General features: G+C 37.9%; 1 protein-coding gene across 2 annotated transcripts in view; it reads left to right on the top strand.

The window, feature by feature from the left end:
• Positions 1-12,418, top strand: part of SPAG17 (sperm associated antigen 17) — a 226,566-nt gene that overhangs the window by 208,168 nt on the left and 5,980 nt on the right. For both annotated transcript variants that reach the window (XM_076000014.1, XM_012761835.3), the window contains 4 exons: positions 443-627; positions 2,871-2,931; positions 5,480-5,624; positions 8,430-8,571. In XM_076000014.1, the coding sequence (XP_075856129.1) occupies positions 443-627; positions 2,871-2,931; positions 5,480-5,624; positions 8,430-8,566 (528 nt within the window). In that variant the 3' untranslated portion in view covers positions 8,567-8,571. The remainder of the gene's footprint in view (positions 1-442; positions 628-2,870; positions 2,932-5,479; positions 5,625-8,429; positions 8,572-12,418) is intronic.

Here is a 12,418-nt window from a genome sequence, read left to right as displayed (position 1 = left end):
TGGCCAGCAGCATTGGCAACACTGAGAACTTGTGATAAATGCAAATTCTTGAGTGCCACCCCAGACCTACAGAATGAAAAATTCTGGGGGTAGAGTCAGCACTCTCTATCTTAATGAGTCCTTCAGGAGATTCTGATGAAAGCTAAACTTTGATAACCACTGGCCACATTTCAGAATTAGGCTACCTTGAGTTTGAAATTTTGTTCTGCCATTTACCACTTAAGCAAATTATCTTTCTTCCAATTCTCTGAACTTGAGCTTCTTTATCCTTAAAACAAAGCCTAAAATACTTTCTCACAGGGTTGTTGTAAGGATTATAAGAGACTGTAAATATTCATTTTCTTCCCCAACCAACCAGTTATTTTCCTCTGGTGACAGGAACTTTTTCTTATCTTGGGAACTCAAAACCATTTTATTTTATTAATTTTTCCTTAATGCAAAGGTGCAAGATTCTGTTGGAGGAAAAGTGAATACATCCTCTATTGCATCTGCTGCCATTAATAATGCACACTCATCCCCGTTTGGGTTCCATCTTCTCCCATCATCAGTGAAGTTTGGAGTGCTTAAAGAAGGACACACCTATGCAACTGTTATAAAGCTCAAGAATATTGGCGTGGACTTCTGCAGGTGAGGCCAAGGCACAAGATGTCTGCTAAGATTACGTTTCTCTACTCTGCAACTTGTCTTTGGCCACCTACATCAGTGAATGTTTATTGAACTGAACTGTAATTATACCTTAAATCTTCACAACACTCATTTAATCATTTACACACTAACTTATCCATTAATTAATTTATTCATTCTTCCACAAATCAGTGTTTACTGAGCCCTAGTTATACAGTAGGTACTTCCTTGCCCTCCCATTATTCATACTTTGATAAAGGCAACTCATGTCCTGGTCTACACTAGCAAAAAACAAGGGGAGGGTGGTACAAGTGCTACCATAACTAATACATAAAATTTGAAAGTCTCTTTCTCAAATTCACCAACTATAATAATACCAGCTGATGTTTGTTTGCATTTTATCATCTGAAAATGATCATAAAATTTAATTATTGCTGCATAATTGAGGCAAAGACCTTAGAGACTAATATAAAAAAAGAAACTGAGGGCATAGTGCTCACACCTGTAATTTTAGCACTTTGGGAGGCTGAGGCAGGAGGATTGCTTCAGGCCAGGAGTTAAGACCAGTCTAGGAAATATGGCAAACCTTGTCTCTACAAAAAATAAAAAAAAAATAAAAATTAGCTGGGTATAGTGGTGTGTGCCCATATTCCCAGTTACTTAGGAGGCTGAGGCAGGAGGATTGCATGAGCCCAGGAGTTTGAGGTGGCAGTGAGCTATGATGATGCCACTGCACTCTAACCTGAATGACAAAGTAAGACCCTGTCCCCCATCAAAAACAAATGGGGGGGGGGGCGGAGGAGGGAAAATTGAATGTCTTGTTTCTTGTTTTAAGTCTTGTAGAAGACAGTGAGGCTAGACCTCAGATCTCCTCAGTACCGCCATATGGCAGAGGTACCTCACTTTATTAACACAGGTGTGGTCTCCAGTTTCATGTGAGATTTCATTCCTTTCCATTGGGTCAATATACCATATATCTATACCAAGACCATTCCCAATTACAAAATGTCCACTATTTTATTTTGAATTAAACATAGGCATAAGGTGGGTTCTTTTCCCCATAAAAATGGAATAAATGTTTATTTCAATTGTAGAGTTATTCTCAGTGTAAGTGGCAAGACTTGCAAGAATGTTTGTGATTCTAAGCCAGGCATAGTGGGATTGTGGAGTCAGGATTGGAAATCAGATGGATCAAAATGATAGGAGCATCCAAGAATGTTTGTGATTCTAAGCCAGGCATAGTGGGATTGTGGACTCAGGATTGGAAATCAGATGGATCAAAATGATAGGAGCATCCAATTTGAAAGATCTCTGTCTCATTTTTTAGCTGAGGCAAATCCCTAACTTCAGGAATAATGTTTCTTTCCTCAGAAAAAACCTGAGGGACTCAGGCCATCAGATCATACATTATTGTTTTTTAGGTTGTTGCCAACAAAGTGGGTGGGGAGAAATAGAGAGTCAATCTAATAAATCTCACTCATGCGGATCCTGTCTCTCCAGCATAGATTTTTGGTTTTAGAGATTTCACCCCTCAGCTTGTTAAAGAGTTTTAGTTTTAAAGATTTCACCCCTCAGCTTGTTAAATTCAGCCACGACAGGGCAGACAGGAAAGTTGATGGTGGAAGGAGTAGGGTTGGGGGCAGAATGGAGGTAGGCTTTCCTTGGCATTTTAATTTACTCCAGGTCTTTAACCTTCAGGCGGAACCCACAAACCACAGGAAGGGAAAGAGATCAATAAGCACCATGTGTGAGCACAGAGCTTTTCAAGTTCTTCGACATTTTCTGAGCCCTTTCTGTTTCTCCTTTCCTCAAGCACGCAAGCCCCATACCAAGACAGAGTGAGGCTGGCTCCCATGCTCCACTGCTTTCCAAAAGAGCCTTTATTCTTCAGCTTAATGATCTGGCTGCCAGCATTTGCGTTCACGCTGGCGGCTACGCTGAAATGCACACACAAGCCAAACACTCGCACTGCCCAGGCCTGGGCTGCTCGTCAGCAACCAGTAACGAAGGGTTGAACTCAGGTTGGAGTCTGTTTTACGCTGATGAAAACTGTTGGAAAGGCAGTTGTGAAACGGGCCCCAGATTCTTCTCCCAATTGAATATTAAAGTTGTTTTTCTAATGATATGGACTCCTGGCTCCTGTGTAGCAAATATTAACACCTCCATGATTTTATAACATCCCAGCTCATTCATTGCTTATGTTTTTCATTATGGCATAAATTTATTTTCATCTTTCTGCCTGGTAGGTTTAGAGTGAAGCAGCCCCCACCCAGCACAGGACTGAAAGTCACTTACAAACCTGGGCCTGTAAGTCCTATGTGTTTTCTGTTGTGTGTGCACAAGTAAATGTGTATGTTCCCAGTAAAGTGGGTTTTTAAATCATTCTGCCCATTCAGTTTGAACTATGTATAAGTCTAATTCTTCTGGTATTATGAGCAAAAGCTTCCTGATATTGGTACAATAGGTGGCTTGATGCCACTTACTTCACAGAGTAACCACGAGACAGATCCTATGTGTAAACAGAGTTAAACTTCCAGCTATGGAGACATTTCTGAAGTTCACCTCATTTGTCCCACTAGTACAGTTATGTACTGTTGTATGAAAACTACCTTTTTAAAAATTAAATCCTTATGCAAAGTGAAAAATCTTTTGGAAAAATAATTATTCCATTCTTTATATTTTATGTTAATCTGGTTTGCTTCCTTAGTATTTGCTAGGAAATATTATTTAATGCCATATTAAGAAATAATAGTATAATTAAATTCATCAGCTGCCTCATTTCTTCAAAGATCTCTGAAAATACAAATTTAAAAATGTCAACCTGTTCTGACTTTATTAGATACATGCACAAAAATTGGGTGTTTAGTAAAATATATATTAATAGTATATTCCATTTATTTTAAATTATAATTTCAGAAATAAAGTATGATATAAACAAAAGTAAACTCAAAATATAGTAAAATCACACTGGTAAGTCTTGATCAGTGCATCATTTGGCTGCTTTAACACCCCTTTTATTTCACTCAGCAAACTTTTGAGTTCCTCCCATATGCCACTGACAGTGCCAGGGTACAGAGGATGTTAGAAATGAGTAAGACACATAAGGAGTTTACAGAGCCAGGCACATAGCAGGTACTCAAGAGATGTGTGAGTGACAGAATGAGTGAGGAAATTTCATGGAAACATAACCCAGTGAACAAGGGGAAGCAGTCCTGTGACAGGCACCCAGTGCTCCCTGAGTCTGAAGCTGTCAAAGCAGGCACAATCGTTATATGCTCACACCAAAGGGGCATTCTGGTATAGTGCAAAGTCAGTTGGCTTCCTGTCGAGATTACACCACCAAATAATTCAGCGATATTGGTAGTTAATGCTCTGAGCCTTGTTTTTCTCATCTGTAAAGAGGGAGTTTAGACCAGATGATTTCTTAGCCCCCTCTAGCTCTAATATTTTATAATCTATAGAAAAAGTAGTACACAGGCTGAAACTCCAAACAGAAATACATTTTGGGATTAAATCTACTAATTTATGAGAACTTCTCTGAAATAATTCATCACTGTCCTGTCAAGATTTCCGATCCTTCACAACATAAGGCAAAAGACAAAAATCAAAGCAAACCCTTCTTCCATTATTCTGGGAAGTAAGCAAAGCTCATCTTAAATTAAAGTAGGGATTATGCCAAAAGGCAAAATGACTGTTGGATCAACCTTTATAGGTACTAAAAATCCAGCATGTATTCTTTGAAGCTCACTCTATACTGTAAGTTTTTTTAGTTTTTTTTTTTTTTTTAGTTTTTGATGGTAGGTTTTGGCTCTGACAAAAAATATAATCTGTAGATTTCTCCATATGTAAATCTAACCACTGTTCAGCTTGGTTAGTTGCCAATGCTAAATGAATATGCTCAAAGCCTGGGTAAACCTGTATGATGGCAGTATTCCAGATTTCATCATTACCCAGCCTTGCTCTGTTTGTTGGGCTTGGAGGACTAAGGGTCTGATTCTCAGAAAAGAGCTATTGGACACTCTCCAGTATGCATACGTTCACAAGCACATTGTTGAAAAAATTGAAACATTTTTCAATTATATTATTTATAAAACTATATTGAAGAAAAAATTCCATTTGTATCTAATTGCTTTCCATGTGGTAGTTTTGGACTTTTTTTTTTTTTTCCAGATAACTGTTCCCAAGTCTGCTTTTTAACCCACCTCCTGGAGAGGCAACTTAGAAACATAAACAGCTCTTTCTTTCCTGGCTAGTGTTCTTTTCAAGGAACAAGGCAAGAAGCCCATGCCTTGCTGTGTTCCTTCTTCATTATAGATCAGGTTTCTTCTTTGTTGGTACAAGCCTCTTCCATAAGCTTTCAGACCTAAGCAGTTTGGCATTTAAACTAATTTTGTCTCCCTCTACTGGCTTTATCACTTTACGCATCCTGCATTAGGAATAGACCAAGGAGCAGGGCAGGGAAGTTATGGGATTCAACAGTCTCTTAGATTAATTTTAAGATTAAATTTATATTTAATCAGTAGGAATTCACTGTTGACATTCAAAAAGGAGCAAATTTCAGAAATTTGCCTCCAGTGACACTTCCAATACATTGGCATTTAATTTCCTTATGCTCTTTCCCAAATAGCACCTGGGTTGCCCCTTCAACAACATATCCTGGGTCCCATTTACTTAATGAAATTCTACCTATGAAGTAATTCTGCTAAATGCTTATGACAGCTACCATTTATTAGTGCTAAATTTATAAATGAGAAAACCAAAAGTAAGGGAGTTTAAGTAACTTGCTCAAATTAGTGTTGAAGTCAAGGTTGAACTCAAGATATGTCTGATCCTAAAGCTACCTTGCGTCTTATAGGTGGCACCTGGTTTGCAGGCAGAACTGAATGTGGAGTTATTTGCCATGGCTGTCGGAGAAGAGGGTGCCAAGGGAGTGACACACATCTCTCACAATATTGAGATTATGACTGAGCATGATGTTCTGTTCTTACCTGTGGAAGCAAATATCCTTTAAAATTCAAGTAATATATAGTGCAGAAATTTCATGAGTGAGGAAAAATGGAAGTCAAAATGCATCTCTGTATCTTCATTAATTCTATCTTTAAAATCATAGAGTTTCTTAAGACAGAGAAAGTCGTCATTCATCTTTGAAAGCATCTAGCCAAATCTAAAAAGTACCTAACACATAGTGCATGTGTAGTAACTGCAAATTAAATAAATGTCAATATTTTTGGCTATTTATAGGATATCAAACAAACAGAATAATAGAAAAGCAAATCTGTCATCAAAACAATGTGTAATCTTGTGGGGGGATAGGAAATGCCTTCTTATAATATAAACATTGGGTATTCACTGAAGTATGCATGCATTCCTTTATATCAGTGTGTGTAGCCATACAGATATCAAGTATCTATTATCTGCAGGCTACTGTATGAAGTATTTTATCATATATAAAAAAGGAAAATTGGACTCTGTCAAAAGAGACATTATGTAATATAGTAGTGGGAATAAAGTCTTCACATTTGAGTCCTGTACTATTTTGTACTTCTCCAATGATGTAAATCATATATATACTGCTTGTGTTACAGTTTTCTATTTGATATTAGATCTGAATCTTACAAAATGTGAAAACTTTTGATGAAGGGGTACTTTAAGTACAAAGAATAAACAAAACCATGGCAATAGCAAAGCTCCAGGAGTTTAGGAGGTTAGCAGGGAGTTCAACCTGCTGAGAGCTTAAGAAGTATTAGGAAGTATAGTGGAAAAGTGGGTTGGAGTCAAGTTATGGAAAATAATCTTCAGCTTTGACTTTATTATTTAAGCAACAGTGAACCATTACAGATTTCTGATCCAGTAAGTGATCAGCATATCTTTATACAAATAAATATAGTGTTATTGTACAGAATATGCAGAAGAACTGGATCTGGATGTTTAAAAGAACTGTTGGAAGTCTACTTCAATAGGCCAAGTGTAAGGACAAAAAGAACTATAGGGTGGCAACAGTCAACATGAAAGAAGAACATGGATAAAAGATACAGTGAGGGGATTGCAAAATCTGAGGTAGGAAGGAAGTAAGAGGACATACAAGTTCAATTCAAAGGTTTAGGGCTCAGGTAATGAATCATGGATATGCAGGATTGAATCTCAGTTGAGAAGTCAGAGTTGGAGATACAAATTTAAGTATCCTCTACACAGAGATGATGATTGAAGGTATGGGAAAGAAGCAGAAAGATGGGATCTGTTAGGGAGCAGGAAGAAGAAGAGGAGCTGCTGGGTGTGATGGCCCACACCTGTAATCCCAGCAACTCAAGAGGCTGAGGTAGGAGGATCACTGGGAGGCTAGGAATTTGAGACCAGCCTGGGTGATATAGTGAGATCCTGTCTCAAAAAAAAAAAAAAAATTAAACAAAGAGGAACCAATGGAGATAGAGCCAGCAATTAGAAAGCCATAGACAGAATTTCAAGGAAAAGGACATAGTTGACAGATGCTATAGAGATGTCAAAGAAAATTCAGATTTAAATAAGACTGCTAAATTTGGTTGGGACAAAAACTATTAATAAATTGAAAAAGATGACCAAATGTTTCTCTTTCAAGAAAAATTATTAAAGGAAAGAGCAAAAGAATATGGTACCTCAAGGATGCAACAGAGTAAAGGAGGGATTTCCAGTTAAGTGTAGACCTAAGTATGTTAGTAGATTGAAGAGAATGGATCAGAAGAGAAACATTAAGAATATGGATGAGTAGAAGTAATTGAAATTGCAATATCTGAAAGAGGGAAAGAGAATAAGCGAGAACAGAGCTGAAGGGTTAATCTTGGCAAAGGTGAAGGAGAAATTTAGGGGAACTTGTGTCAGATGACCTTGATTTCAAGATAAATGGAGTTGAGTTCATTTGTTTATTTATTCTTTCAAAGAGCCTCTGATAGGCACTGAGGATACAGCAATGAACAAAGGAGACAGAAATCCCCTCCTCTATTAGTTTACATTCCAGTGGGAGGTCAGACAATACACAAAATATGTAAAATATGGGCTATAATGGTGGTAAGTACAATGGAGAAAAATATAAAGTAGGAAAGGGGTATAGAGTATGTTAAGGAGGATTATAACTTAGCATAGGATGGTCAGGAAAGACTTCACTGGGAATGCAATTTCTCTATATGTATTTTTGGAATAATGATGACAGGATTCTTCCATTGTGATAGGACACTAAACAAGGAACTAGGTTTTTTTTTTCCCTCTGGGAATTAAACCAAGCCCCTTACCCTCTTCACACAGGTTATTAGATGTTGATCCAGAGTACCTGAATCACTGCTGCTGATCATGGCAACAAAACCATTTGCATTTATGCTAAAACATTTTCTAATTCCTTGCTTATAAAGACTACCTGTCAGTTAAGCACAGATAAATGGAGACAAGAGTCTTATTAGATCTTTTAACTACTTCCAGCATCAACAATGATAGTTTATAGCCCACTTCCCAAGATCCATCCCTCTTTTTGCTGGAACAAAAAGGATGAGATCTGATGTGGATGTGGTCTGGGGCTGGTCATGGTGACGGCTACTTATAGAGAGCCAATCACAATTAGGAGAGAAATGTACACCGTGGAAAACAGAAGACATTCTAAGGCATTGTGCTATCCATTCTCTAATCCCTAAGCCTGAGCATGTAGAATTTGCACTAGACAGAAGAGGACCTAAAATTGAACTAATGTTGGTAGAGAAGAGAGTCTATGAGTCTAAAATGTCATTTGGGTTTATATGTACAAATCATTTAGCCACAAAAAGCATAATCCTTAACCCATATCTTACCAGTTTTAACAAGCAGCAATTATGATGAGCGACCAAAAGATTATCCACAGGGAAAAGAAAATCCCATGGTCCAGAGAACTTCTAAAATTGCTTCAACACTTGGAGTCTTCATGTCTCGTAAAATTTCTCCACATTAGGCCCGGTAAGTAATAAATGGGAATTTGATTGTCAGCCTTTCAAATTTGAGGCTTTAAACCTCAGGTTTATTCCCCTATTCTTACAACCAGAAATCAATAAGCCATTTAGCCTAATTGAATGAAAATATTTGTTCCCAATAACTATAATAGTTACTCTTTAATTTATGTTATCAAATCTAATTCTCATACTACCTATGAGATAGATACTATTTTTCTCACTTGATAAACAAGGAAACAGAGGCTCAGATAATCTTAAGCGGAAGAAGTTTAAAACCTAATCTATTTTAATATGATTCCAAAGTTCATTTTTTTAAGCACTGTATTCATTGTGCAGATAAAAGGTGATCTTACTTTCCAAAAAGCAGTAGCACAAGCACGAACACCAAGATGCCCTTTGGACTTGAGAATTTACAATTAAGCCAGTGGTTTTTCAAACTTTTGGACTCGGAACTCCTTTTATATTCATAAAAATCATTGAGGATCTCAAAGAGTTTTTGTATGTGGGTAATATACATCAATATTTACCAAATTAGAAAACTGGGAAAATTGTGAAATATAAACCCAGTATATTAACATATTTAATGAAAAATAACTGTTTTCTAAAACAAAAATTTAATCACAAAAGTGGCATTGTTTTATATTTTTGCAAATCTCTTTAATGTCCAGTTTAATAGAACATAGCTGGACTCTCACATCTACTCTATATTCAATCTGTCACTGTATCGTACATCACACAGCCTCTAGAAAACTCCACCTTATGCCTATAAGAGAATAAGAGTAAAAGCCAAATAACATCCTGTATTAGTTTCCTAGTGCTGCTGTGACAAATCTGTGTTAGTTTCCTAGGGATAACAAAGTAACACAAACCAGGTGGCTTAAAACAACAGATATTTATTTTCTTACAGTTCAGAAGTTCAGAGGTCTAAAATCAGGGTGTCAGCAGGGCTGTTTCCTTCTGGAGGGGCTGAGGGATAATTTGTTCTCCGCTTCTCTCCTAACAATGCTTGGCTTTCCTTGGCTTGTAGCTATATCACTACAATCTCTGCCTCTGGTCTTTACACAGCATTCTTTCTTCTGTATTTCCCAGTGCTGCTCTCTCTCTCCTTGTAAAGATTTACTCATTGGATTTAGGGGCTACTCTAATCCTGAAAGACCTCATTTTAACTTGATTACATCTGTAAAGACTCTATTGACAAATAAGGTTACAATCACAGGTTCCATTAGATATCGATCTTGGAGGGACAAACCCAGTAGTCTGTGTTCTCGTCCCTCAAAATTCATGTTCATCCCAGGTGCAAAATACATTCCTCTATTCCAACATTCCCAAAAGTCTTAACTCATTCCAGTATTAATTCTAACCTAAAATCTCATCTAAATATCAACTCAAAAAGTTTCAAATTCTCATCATCTTAGTCAGGTTATGGGTGAGACTTTGCATATGACCCATTCTGGCCTCCTTTCTCCATCTATACACCTATGAATCTGGAAAACAAGTTGTCAGCTTCTAAAATACAATGGTTGGACCACCACAGGATAAACATTTCCATTCCAAAAGGGAGAAAGTGGAAGGAATAAAGGAGTCACAGTCTAAAGCAAGTTTGCAACCCAGCAGGAAAAATTCCATTAAGTTTCAAGGACAGAATTGTCATGTGTGGCTCATATGCTCACGGAGGTGCCACCAACCCTAGCCTCTAGACCCTCAAAGGCTCCATTAGCCCCACTGTCTGTGCCCTGTCTCAGCCTCAGCAGTTCTACCCTCTGGGCAGTCTGTTTCCTGCTTATAGAATTCCAGAAATCTGGCAGCCTTGCTTCATTTTGTACTGTCTGTCTCCTTTATTCCAAGCTTGCAGTGTCACTGCTGATATGACACCCTCCTTAATCTAGTATGACCTCATCTTAACTAAGTACTTATATTTGTAAAGACCCTGTTTCCAAGTAAGTCTCATTCACAGGATCCAGGTGGACATGTATTTTGGGGGAACTCTATTAAACCCAATTCACATCCTAATATTGTAGTCTTGGACTACACTTGGGAACCACACTGAATTAAGGCTGATTTATTTCAGTTCTCATCCATGACTTTCAGAAGTTATCCCAAACTGAGAAGTGGTAAAGTCTGTATCTATCGCTAGATAATTCTGAAAACCATGGAATAGCTTTCAAATAAAGATAATTCCTGTTGGCACCAGTGTATCTAAAGTAATTTCATGAATCTATCTAACAGAAGAAATGTCTTAAGTAATGCTGTCTTTATGCCTGTTTGTGTACATTATTGCAGAGTTAATGAGATTAAAAAGATGATGTAGTAAAATGTTTTATGTTTGCTTTAAGTACTTTATAACAACTCTGGGGCAGGCACTGTGATACTCATTTTATAGATGAAGAATCTAAAACAACTAGATTAGGTAATTTGCTCTATAGAAACTATATGAGTTACCTATTACCATTAATAAAATATCCCAAAACTTAGTGGCTTAAAATAACAAACATTTATGATTTCATAGCTTCTATGGGTCAGGAATCCAGGCACAGTTCAGTGGGGTTCTCTGACTGAACTAGGGGTGAATTTGCTTTCAAGCTCACTTTAGTTGTAGGCAGGATTCAGTTCCTTGCAAAGTGTTAGACTGAGGGCTGCAGTTCCTCACTGACTATTGTCTGGAGACCGCCCTGAGTTCCTTGCCATGTGGGCCTCTCTAGGGCAACTCACAACATGGCAGCTTGGTTCATCAGAACAAGCAAGCAAGAAGAGCCTGGAAGTGTGAGCAGGTCAGAATTCACAGTGTTTTATAATCTCATCTTGGATGAGACATACCATTTACTGTCTTCTATTCATTAGAAGCCAGTCATTAGGTCCAACCCACACTCAAGGGGAAGAGATTACATGAGGGTAGTTATTGCCAGGCCCAATATAAGGGTTGGGCTGACTGACTAGTTACGTCATGTGTGCTGTATTCTAAAAACCCATCAGGGATACTGGGATCCCAAAAAAATCTCAGAAATAAAGTAAAAGAACTTGGAATATACGGCTATATTACCATTAACACATTAACTGCCATGTGAGTTATGCTAGTTTTGAGCTGGGGGCCTCGTGAAGCATATGTAACTCACCCATCTCTTTACCTCTTACCCTTATGAACTATTTTTTCAAGTTACATATGACTAACACACAGAAAACAATAAAACATAACAAATTTTTCAGTAAATTAGGAAAGATCATTTTGTTTTCGAAGTTTTTATTCTATTTTCATAATAAACCACTGTGGCCCCAGGAAAAAATTCTTTCTTCCTAGTATGGCAGTCAATGTGTTAAGAACCTTAGTCCCAGCTGGGCGCAGTGGCTCACGCCTGTAATCCTAGCACTCTGGGAGGCTGAGGCGGGAGGATCATTTGAGCTCAGGAGTTCGAGACCAGCCTGAGCAAGAGCGAGACCCTGTCTCTACTAAAAATAGAAAAAAATTAATTGGTCAACTAGAAATATATAGAAAAAATTAGCCAGGCATGGTGGTGCATGCCTGTAGTCCAAGCTACGTGGGAGGCTGAGGCAGGAGGATTGCTTGAGCCAGGAGTTTGAGATTGCTGTGAGCTAGGCTAATGCCTCGGTACTCTAGCCTGGGCAACAGAGTGAGACTCTATCTCAAAAAAAAAAAAAAAAAAAAGAACCTCAGTCCCATCTCAAACTTGGGATCATAACTTGTGAGGAAAGGAAGTGGATATGTTAACTGACTGTTAATGTTATTGGTAAGGCGTCCTGTCGACAGAAGCCTATGAGTGGTTAAATTTTTTGGAAGTCAAAAGTTATTTGACTTTGTGGAATAGGGGTGGGGGTCAGTGTCCCTAACCCCCATGTTGCTC

The sequence above is a fragment of the Microcebus murinus genome, chromosome 2 (assembly GCF_040939455.1).
Source record: "Microcebus murinus isolate Inina chromosome 2, M.murinus_Inina_mat1.0, whole genome shotgun sequence".
Taxonomy (NCBI): domain Eukaryota; kingdom Metazoa; phylum Chordata; class Mammalia; order Primates; family Cheirogaleidae; genus Microcebus; species Microcebus murinus.
This window is presented reverse-complemented; position numbering and strand designations above follow the sequence as displayed.